Here is an 11,187-nt window from a genome sequence, read left to right on the forward strand (position 1 = left end):
CTGAGATCAGGAAGGTTGTGGAAATAGGTGTGGACCAGTGTACACTAATGTGCAGAGTTCCTTTGATAAAAGTAGGCGTTTCAAGAAAACAGCAAACTATTCACTGATGCATCTTTCACAGAGATGACCTTTACAATTTTTCCTAAAAATCAGAAGTTGTTTCATAGCATGTTTTCCACATGAACACTCCCCTAACATGTCTGTGTGTGTGGTTTATGTATGTGTTCATGTGTACCCATACATGTGAGTATATATGTGTGTATGTAGAAACCAGAGGTCACCATGGGTGTCTTTTTGTCACTGTCCACTTCACTTTTGTTTATTTGTTCAGTTAATTTTGAAGCTCAAGGACAATTTTATTAGTGGCTGAGAGAGAAACAACAAGGCAGACAAGCTGTATGTTTCCACAGCGGCTGGGAGGAGAGCGTTGGGGAAGAGAAGATAAAGCTAAGCCTTTTACATGTGACATGGAGGTAGATCTGAAAAAAGGAAGAAGGCAAAGCTGCACCTTTGAGTTAAAACTCAACAACAACACCAATGCCAACAATGAGAACAAATGGGTGGCTTTTTAGCAGTAAGGTCTGCTAGCAACTGTCTTCCCCCTTGTTGTTTGAGATAGAGTCTCTCACCAAACCAGAAGCTCTGTCTGGCTTGGCAGAGTGGCCAAATAATTTCAGGGATTCCCCCTGTCCCTGCCCCCACAGCACTGAAGTTATAGGTGGGTCCCCCTGCCCCAGCATTTTATATGGGGGCTAGGGATCCAAATTCAGGACTCAAACATATATAGCAAGTACTTTACCAAACGAGCCATCACCCTGGCCCACTAACTTATTCTTCCTGAAAAATTTTAAAAACTTTTGAAAATGATGTCTTTATATCCAGGTAAATGTTAGAGAACAAATCCCTGCACAGCAAATTGTATCGCTCTTCGTATAAAATGAAATGAGATGCATAGGCTTTCTCCTCGCTCTTGCTAAAGATGGGGTATCATTGCAAGGTCTCGTTAAAAAACCACCAAAAACAAAAACATTGACTTTTCTCTTGCAGTTCCACGGCAGCCTTCAAATGACCTGTTTGAAATATTTGAAATCGAAAGAGGAGTCAGCGCAGACGAGGAAGTAAAGGACGACCCAGGTAGACACTGCTACGTTCCAGTCCTGACCCCCATCCCAGGAAAAGAACTTGAAATTGTTTTTTTTTTTTCCGGCTAGGATGCAAAGTAAATGCGTTTCATTAGTCTGAGGAAGTACCACTGTAGATGACCAGTCACACCTAGGGAAGTTAGGCCATCCTCTCTTTTGTTGTATTCTACAGCTCAGTTGGTTAGATCACGTAGGCAAAAATAATTATGAGTCATCATTTTCTTTTAAAATCACATTAAAGCACTGTTTGACTTGTGAGACGGAAGTCCTATTTTAACAGTGACAACCCAACGGGGTCACGTGTCTGGAGCACTCTTGGTTCTGTTTTCTCAGCCAAGCATCTGTTCATTTCCTGTCGTGCTCAGGACAAGGTGTTCTGTTGGGATACTAAGTTTGGATAGGAGAAAACTCCTGCTAAATAGACACCTATTGTTTGTGAATCACCGACTGTTGTTGGTTGAGTTTGTCATCTTGTCTCTCTGGCCACCCCCTTGCAGGTATTCTTATACACAGCTGCAATTTTGACCATGGACTTTGTGGATGGATCAGAGAAAAAGATAGTGACTTGCACTGGGAGCCAGCCAGGGACCAAGCAGGTAAAGTCATAGAACATAACAAACATCTCCTGGCTCTGCTTGATCCTTTTGACCATTAAAAAAAGTGTCCGTAGCCAGGTGGTGGTGGCACACACCTTTAATCCCAGCACTTGGGAGGCAGAGGCAGGCAGATTTCTGAGTTCGAGGCCAGCCTGGTCTACAAAGTGAGTTCCAGGACAGCCAGAGCTATACAGAGAAACCCTGTCTGGAAAAACCAAAAAAAAAAAAGTGTCCCTAATATGTATATTCCATCTTCTTTAAGAGAGGAGGTTTGCTAGCTGTCCTGTAAACTCATAGCATGGGAAATGGATAGTTAATCAGGAGGCCAGGGATTTGCCTCAAAAAGCTTGGTTAATAGCATTTAGACTTGTCCTAGTGTCATAATTTTCAAAATGCTTGTCACACCCAATTCGTCCATGTAAAAGCAGTAACATAGTGAGTGGCCTATCCCCCTGTGTCAACAGTTCCCATGTATTTTGGTCAGTTATGCCCCTTGGTTTGTTAATGAAGATTTTAGCTGTAGATGATGGAGAAATTGAAACTGAAGTGTGAAAATCACACAGCCCAGTGGCCCTTTGGAAACAATTTACTCTAAGTCAGATCCTAGAGGGAGGAGTCCATGCTACCACCCTGCTTCCAAGAGAAGCTTACTACAAGGTTGGACTTAGATGTGGGTTCTTGGGAGATTAGTAGACTTGTAAATTGTACAGTGCTTATTAATATAAGGATTCAGTGCTCATTCAGTATTTTAACCTCATTTCAAGAAGGAAAGCTCCACACTGGGCTCTTCCTTCCCTCTGTAATTAAATGGATTTTTGAGTGAAGACAACGAAATGGAAGGGTGAGAAATCTAGGTTCTTTTTTCCCTTTGGTTCTGATTCTAGCTTCTACGAATAAGACACACAAGGTATGGAGGGAAAGTGCTTTTTTATGTATGTCTAGAGGCTGGTTTTCACATACCACAGTGTCTTTAGAACACAACACAGAAAAGCTAGTGTGTGAGCACTTCAGTCTACTCTAACAGTGGTGCAAGTGAGAGGGGCTTTGTGGCACACACATCTGAGGGATGGTAGTTGGTTCCCCAAGGGTCCCAATAGTGCTCAGAATGTCCTTCTGTTGTGTACAGTCTTTGCAACAAGGCTTCAAATAATCAGTCTAGAGTACTTTCATTAAAGCTTCTAAAATTGAATTAAATATAATGGAAAGAATATTGAATTAAAATTGAAAGATATTTAAGAATAAATATTTGACGTAAACTGTTAAGATGCAAATATCCAATAAATTATTATAGTTTTTAAGATTGGTTGTTGTAACTTGGTGTCAGTAGTGCATGCTTTTAATCTCAGCACTTGGGAGGCAGAAGCAGGTGAATCTCTGAGATTAAGTCCAGCCTGGTTTATAGAGTGAGGTCCAGAATAGCTCTGGCCACACAGAAGAACTTGTGTCAAAACACACACACACACACACACACACACACACACACACACACACTGATCTGTTTTTGTTATAAAAAGTGATGTTATATCACATATAATTTAATTGTACTCGTCCCTATGTCTTGAGTTACTCACACTTGTGTAGGGTAAACTCCAAGCATAATGTTACTGTCACAGTGTCTGTAAATAACAAAGACTCAACGGATGTTAATATCTGCTATAATACCAGCACAGTCTTTACCTCACTAATTTTATTGAATCCTCATCCCCATCCAATTATCTCACAAGAGAAGCATTGATCGCCTGAGGCAAATGTAAGCCTCCTCAGGCCACAAAGCTAGAGTAAAGAAATGTAGTACATGGTAGAGTCAGCTCAGTACCTGGAACAGTAGCTCCTGTGGGCCTGTACCTGATATGGTCAGTACATCTGGCCTCTAAGACGGACTGAGTAGGACTGCCTACCTGTGGTGATATGCAACAGAAAGATCTTCCACAGGATTGGGTGGAGAACTTGTCAGTAATGTTCATTGCTATAGTGAACAACTCTTTTGAGTAAGGTACACCATGAAGAGTAAGATACAGCATGAAGGCACATGCATTCACGCTAAGTTTAAAAGAATTCAATGGTTTTGTAGAAACAGGCTGTTTGTAATAGTCCTTGTAAAACAAACTAAATTGATTTTTTAGAATCATGTGCTACTTTTCAGCACCTTCCATTGTCACCATATTTGCAGACGTTTCAGGTTGTGGGTTGAATTCTTCTTGCCCTCTAGTAGGAGATAGATGAAACATGGAATGATAGGGAGAATATCTTACGTGGTCATTGAACTGTGTTAGAGCACAGCAAATGGAAAGGCCGTGGCAGCAGCTTAGCTGGGCAATACCTGAACAGAGATCTGCCTCCTAGAGCCTGTTTTTCTAGTTTTTATTTAAAACAAACAAACAAACAAACAAAAACACTTGGATTAAGTGGATATGGAATTTAAATACTGAAGAAAACTTGACCTAATTGTGACCCAGAGTGGAGAGAAACTGATTGTGTGTGTTAACAGAACTGTTACGCATGAAATTAGGTTAATGGGCTATACACAGCAATAAACCCTTATGGTAAGTTTGTCTCAAGCTCTAGAAACTAACCACCACAACTGTGGAAAGATGCAAGCAAGCCCGAAATGTGAAGGACTTAAGAGTTTAGGATGTAAGGAAGTCATTATGGGTGAATCACATGACAGTTGTTTCAAAAAGGTAGACTATGTCTATAGATATGGTCCTTGTCTACAATGTAAAATCTGCTATGCTGACGTGATTGGTCAATTTCTGGGGATCCTTTCACATCTGAGTCATAGTTGCACATCATTCAGAAGAGAATAACCTGGATGGTGAGGTGTATCTTCCTTTACCTGTGAAAAGTGGGTAAAGGCCAGAATGTTTAACCTGGAGAAGAAGTAATAGAATGCACTGTTTTCAAACAATTGACCCAAGGTTGACCAGTTGTTCTTTGTGATTCAAACGGGCATAAGAAGTAGGACCTATGCCAGAAAACAACGTAGATAGATTTAAACTCTCAAAAAGAACTTCCAGTAGAGCTCCTAGAAAGAACAGGCTGGTGTGAGAAGAGCCTTCTGCTGGAGATATTTGGTGGGGTGGCCTCTGGTAAGATGTTAACAGATTAAAGCTTCACCTGAGGTGAGATGACCTCTCAATCCAGCTGTGAAGGTCTGTGGTCATGCAGAAAATGTCCCCTGTAACCCTAAGGGAATTGTCAAACAAATTTTTAGATTGGATAAAAGGATGGAAAGACCAAAATATGGCAGAGAGTTGTAGGATAGAGCAAGTGTGCAGCTTGTGTCAATACGCCCTTCAGAAGCGGTCCTTGGAGTATGCTGGGGAGTTCCGACCATACACCTCTGACCTCTACGTGCGTGCTATGGCATGCGGACATTCCCGATCCTCCCAACAATTAGTCACCCAGTGAACAAAATTAAAGAGAAATTAAACCCAAGTCAGCACCGCTGTCTGGAGGGAGAAGTAAAGCAATTTTATTCATGTCTGTTACAATGTTAGAGTTTTGAATGTGTAGAAAAGGGTTGCTGGAATCTTGGGCACCTTGGTTTCTTAGGTGTGCTGTTTGCATGCAGTGTCTGGAAAATGGTATTAGCATACATTCCATAGAGCTTAAGATAATCCCTGCTTTCTTAAGCCTTGCAGCTTCACCTTAATAATCTTACCTTAGTCTTAACCACAAAAGCAGACTTAGACACTTAAAATGCACATAAATTTTTTGTCCCAGTATATTGGGGGTGTCAATATGTGAGGAAAGGGAGCCAAAATAAGGAAGGAGGAAGCCAACATTTTGTGTGTTTATTGACTCGAGTACGTGAGTCAGCAAATTTCTGGCATTTTGTTGCTGTATTTTTGGAACATGGGCCATTTATCCAACAAATAACTTTAGCTTTCCTCACTCTGTCCTAGGATGCTGGTGGGGAGGTTTGAGGTATGGATGGGACTGACTGACTTCAGCTTTTGCAAGTCTGCAGGGAGCACGTAGCTCAGAACAAGGGTCCATCACAGTTACTCAAAGTCCTTTGTTACCTTGGAGAATGCCAACAGGAACTTGGTAGAGAGAAACACACTTGAATAAGAAGACACTTGAATAAGAATAATAAGGCCAAGTCTTGTAGAAATGAGGCGTAAGGTGATGCTGATGGTCTGTCTTTGAACTGAAAAGGAAGTGAGGTTTCTCCCACAGCAGATAACGTGTGCTCAGCATTCCAACTGCATTCTTCATGGGCACACATCAGTGTTGCAACTCTCAATCGCCTGTGACAAAAACCGCCTGAAGGCATTGTCATCTGTACAAGCACTGACTTTCGAAACACTCATAACTTTCTTTCGCAAAGCAGCAGCCCCCACTTTACTGGTGCTTAACCATTTTTTAATTGTACTTCTCTAACAAAAGAGAGATGAGAAATCTATAGATACTGGGGTCTGAGGTTGGCCAAGGTGACTTGTCAAAAGTGGAGGGCTTTTATTAAGTTTTTATATTCTCTTAGATATATAAGACAGATAGACATTCAGACACATAGACAGAGATATACAGTTATATATATATATATATATATATATATATATATATATATATATATATCTTTTAAGTTATAACCTCCAATAAAATTGATACCCCAGGAAGGTTCAGAGAATTTCTCCAGGCTACTTGTGTGCTTTCTAGGGTTAGCTGTGCCCCTGTGTGAGAATAGCAAACCATTTTTAAGTCATCCTTTTGTATTTTAGAACTGTTTTTAAATGGAAAAAAGCAGAAAAAAAAGAAAATATAATGCTGTGTGTTTTATTGCCCCAAGATTACTTATCTACAAATAAATTTTATCAGGGAAATTTTGGGTCATTTCTACTAATCCGCTGTGGGGTGCCCAACGGCACAGAGTTGGTGAGGATCAGAAGGTAGTGAATGTATATGCCTAGGATGGCTCACCCTATGCCAAGGAAACAGCCAGTGTCGGGTACTAATCATGAAATCATAATTTGTTGTCTGTGTTCTCTCTGGGCAAAGTATTCTGGGTGTTATTTGTGAACACCATAGCACTTACAACAGGCATAGAAATAAGCTATGTTTTTCTTCATAAAGATCTGGGATTCTTTATCAGTGAATGTTACAGTGTGAAGTTATTAAAAATCTCCTGTGCATGCAGTTTGTGCTAGAAAGAGGCCCTGCTTTCCCATTCCAGGTGGACAGTATCTCACAGTGTCTGCAGCCAAAGCCCCGGGGGGAAAAGCCGCTCGCTTGGTGTTACCTCTCGGCCACCTCATGCATTCAGGGGACCTGTGCCTGTCCTTTAGGCACAAGGTGACTGGGCTGCACTCGGGCACACTGCAGGTGTTTGTGAGAAAACATGGTACCCACGGAGCAGCCCTGTGGGGAAGAAATGGTGGCCATGGCTGGAGGCAAACCCAGATCACCTTGCGAGGGGCTGACATCAAAAGCGTAAGTAGATCCCCAAACAGAAGCTCTGCTTTCATAGGAGAGCATGGCAAGAAGCCTTCCTCAGTATAATTCAGGTCCCATGTTTTGTGGCTTTTCCTGGAGGGTTCCATCCATCGACTCTTCCTGAAATTCTTTTCTGCTTCTTCATCCTTCTTCGTTGCAAACTTGACCACCACACCCTCACTCAATCATGATGACCAACTGTTTTCAGTGAGAGAAAGTTAGTCACAGAAAATTTAAGAAAAAAAAAAAAGGAGTTAATAAACACATCCAGGGTCTCGAATGCTGTGATTAACGGGCATGCTTTTTTCTCTACCTTCAATTCCTTAACCTTCCAACTTTTGCTAGGATAACCTCTGTGGCAGAGGTAGCTCTGCTTTCTATTTTTAAGAGTTTCTTTGAAATTCGTTTTCCCCTCTGGCCCACAGATAAGAGTTAAACAGCTCCAGGTTGGAGCCCAGACCCAGGGTTGAACAGTGTTGGGGGGGAGGGGAGGGGTTATGGTGTAAGCATTGAGTGAGGATATAAAATTGTTTCAAATTTTATTTTCAATAATCAAGCCCTGGGTAGTGAGAAAAAGACATGTCACATCCCACCAAATACAATGGGTGACTTTCAGAAATCGTCATCTTGATGTAGATGCTTATGCACTTTGCCCTGCAGTCTCTACGTCATTCTTACAGAGTTTCTTGAGACCACATTAGCACCACAGACCCCATCACAGCTTTCAGAGGGAGCTATTAGATGTCTGTGTACCTTTTGCCTTTGTTTCCTTAAAAATGCATTGCTTCAAGTCATAGTATTGAAGGATTTGTCCAGTTTTAAGGGAGCAGGGATATCCTACAGAGGGTAAAATATGGGACAGTAAGATCTGCAGAAGCTAGAGGTTACACAGCCAAAGCACCAGTCTTCTTCCATTATGGCGTACACTCTGTCACACTGTGGGTGGTGAGGGGATATTCTCAAAAGAAAACCAAGCCAGGCTGTGAGACCTGCATCTTGTAGCTCTTTAGCCCCTACTTTCTCTACTTTCTCCACTCTTTTTCCTTCTGAACCTTGGTAATCTTTGACCGTCGTCCACTTTACCAGCATTCCTGCAGTAAACTAGCATGTAGTGAGAATGTCAGTTTGAAGAGGAACTGATTCGGGGTCCTTTTGTCTGATGAACAGTTGATAATCAGTCAGAGGGCATACTGAAAGACAAGGGGCCTGGGATGAGGCTGGCCCTTGTGCTCTAGTGTTTCGGTTTGCCATAGAAATCTGATCTTCAGTTTGGGGGAAAGGTTGCCTTATCATGCTCCATGAGTGAGCACTGGGAAAGGGGCAGAGGAGGCCTGACCAGTGTATGCGTTCTCTCCTTAGGTCATCTTCAAAGGTGAAAAAAGGCGTGGTCACACGGGGGAGATTGGATTGGATGATGTGAGCTTGAAAAGAGGTCACTGCTGAGAAGAACACTGGCAGCTCCCGAGCTAGCAGTGACTTTGTCGCTCTCCCTCGTTTTTTCCAATGCTTTCCTTCTCATCTCCTTCTTAATCAGGCCTAAAGCAAGAGTGGGTCAGGAGAAGGCTGCTTGGTGACTCAGGTCTTGGTGGCCTGTTTTTGTGCAATCCCAGTGAACAGTGACACTCTCGAAGTACAGGAGCATCTGGAGACACCTCTGGGCCCCTCTGGGGTGGAACCTTCTACCTGTATCTTCTTTAGGAAGGCCTTTGGCATGTGTGACCTGTGCCATCCTTTATCCTGGTTATAGAGTGGGCCTGCTAGCCAATTTCGGGAGATGTTTTCATTCTGTGCAAATGGTATTCTGTGTCCAGTGTTGTACCATGAGTAGTATTGACTTTGCTTACAGGATGATGTACAGCGTGCTTGTGAAACTAGTGTATCCTTTTCACTTCAGTTACTTCTGGCCTGACCTCAACTCTGACTTCTACTGCCATACACTTTATAACGGAACGGTGTGCAACATATTAACATGCATTTATTCTTGTAAACTGTGTCTTTCTGTTAAAGACAGTTATATAGGGTAGGCATGGAATTTCTTGTTAGTAGTACTGTGATTGTGTAAATGTGCTATTAATATAAGTATTTACATGTTCCTAATATCCACAGACTCTAGTTGCAAGGTCAAAGGCAGCTTATGATCCCCTGAGTACAAAAATTACATGGTGACCTGTCATCTATGCTATGTATAACCTTAAACCAGAAGCAAGAAAACTGGCAGAGGTGTGCCCCTTGGGGTAGTGGAATGATGACTTTATTTCTGTGTCCTTGAGTTTAATCTATATAGAGGAAAGTAAACCATTAAAGGGAAGAGAGGACCAGCAGTTAATATATAAAACCCCCATTTTCAGTTATACTTTAAACCAACAGCTTTCACTATTGTTACACACCTCCATCGGTAAGAAGCTTTGTAAAGATTCTGGGTGTGGCGAGTGGAGACTAGAAGAAGGCTCATAAGACAGGCATTTATAATGAGCTTTAAATTGGCAAGGTTTCCATGAGCAAAGCTCACAGCTTACATGTTACCTGAGGCTGGGCTGGGAAGCAGGCTTGTGCACTGAGGCGACACTCACCATGATGGACCGACACCCGTGCAGTAGAGGAGGATGAGATTGGAATTTTAATATCCACAGAGCCCCAACTGCGTCTCCTCCCTGTCAGACCTCTGTATTAAAGACACACAACTTTAAAGAGTCAACGTTCTCCTTACATTTCTCTCCCTTCTGATTAAGTAATCAAAATATTTTCTGCTGTTTTTGCCAGGAGACACAAAGATGATTAAAGGGTTGGAAAAACAGATCTATGGTGAAAAGCTAAAGGAACTGGGAATGTTCCGCCTGGAGAAGAGAAGACTGAGGGGCAGATCGTGGGGGCTCTTCCAGGCTGCGAAGGGTTGGCACCAAGAACTTGGGGAACACCTGTTCTCCATGTGTACTGAGAATAGAACCAGAGGAAACAGGCTTAGGCTAGAGTGTGAGGTGGCATTTCCTGGCAGGGACAGTTGCTAAGCCCAGTCCTTTACAAAAAAGAAGTGTGATCGTATTTATATTCTCTCTGTCTCTCTCTTTCTCTGTGTCTCTGTCTCCCTCCTCCTCCTCCTCCTCCTCCTCCTCCTCCTCCTCCTCCTCCTCCTCTTCCTCCTCCTCCCTCTCCTCCTCCCTCCCTCCCTCCCTCCCTCCCTTTACTTCTACCTTCATCTCTCTCCCCCTTTCTGTTCTGTTCTCCTCTCTATCTTCTCTCTCCCTTCCCTCCATTAAAAACACACACACACACATAAAATTTTACATATTTAAGGTACAGTTACTTCATGGTGGAATCTAGACTGCGGAATCTAGAAGACACATTGGTCTTCACAGTAATCCATGATAATGACAATCTTCAGAACTAAACTGAGCAATCTGGGCTGAGTTCTGAGCTAGGCTTTCTACTCTTAACCTCCTCCTGGAAAGGGCACACTCAACAGCAAACCCAGCAGTATTGGAAGAACAAATCCCCAAATTATTTATTCTTGAAGAGGTTGTGTCACACAGGTGCTATTGTATCTTAACAGTGTCCTAATATGGCGGTGTTAATGTTTCATTCCTGAGTAAGGATGTGTGACCCCATGGTTTGTTCAGTAGATGCTTAGACTTGTTTTTCAAAGAGACCCCCAAGAAACATGAGGCAGAGAGGTTTTGTCTGGTGCCTTGCCTCTGGTTTGCGTTGACAAGTTAACATGACTACTGAAGGTGTGTCAACCACAGCCCCGTTAGCCCTCGCCCTCACCTCCCATGGCTCACTTTCTCACTAGGAGCCTTCCAAGTTCCACAAGCTGGTAATGAATGGTTTTTGAACAGGTCCAAGTGACTTTGCCATTTAGCTCAACAGATGCAGAGGCTTCTGAAGTAGAAGAACACCTAAGATGTTCTTAGATCCAGATTTTCATGATTCACTACCTGTAACTGCACAGCTGAAGAAGACAGGGGAAAGTAATTGCAAATTCACTCTTAGGTGCCAATAAGACATTGCACTAC

The 11,187-nt window shown here is 42.5% G+C and overlaps 1 protein-coding gene across 4 annotated transcripts in view; it reads left to right on the forward strand.

Moving 5' to 3' along the window:
- Window positions 1-9,869, forward strand: part of Npnt (nephronectin) — a 66,399-nt gene extending 56,530 nt beyond the window's left edge. For all 4 annotated transcript variants that reach the window (XM_028760354.1, XM_028760357.1, XM_028760355.1 and 1 more), the window contains 4 exons: window positions 1,048-1,134; window positions 1,640-1,738; window positions 6,918-7,174; window positions 8,537-9,869. In XM_028760354.1, coding sequence (XP_028616187.1) covers window positions 1,048-1,134; window positions 1,640-1,738; window positions 6,918-7,174; window positions 8,537-8,620 — 527 coding nt within the window. In that variant the 3' untranslated portion in view covers window positions 8,621-9,869. The remainder of the gene's footprint in view (window positions 1-1,047; window positions 1,135-1,639; window positions 1,739-6,917; window positions 7,175-8,536) is intronic.
- The last annotated feature ends 1,318 nt before the right edge of the window (window positions 9,870-11,187 follow it).

The sequence above is a fragment of the Grammomys surdaster genome, unplaced genomic scaffold (assembly GCF_004785775.1).
Source record: "Grammomys surdaster isolate TR1022 unplaced genomic scaffold, NIH_TR_1.0 126531, whole genome shotgun sequence".
NCBI classification, from domain to species: Eukaryota; Metazoa; Chordata; class Mammalia; order Rodentia; family Muridae; genus Grammomys; species Grammomys surdaster.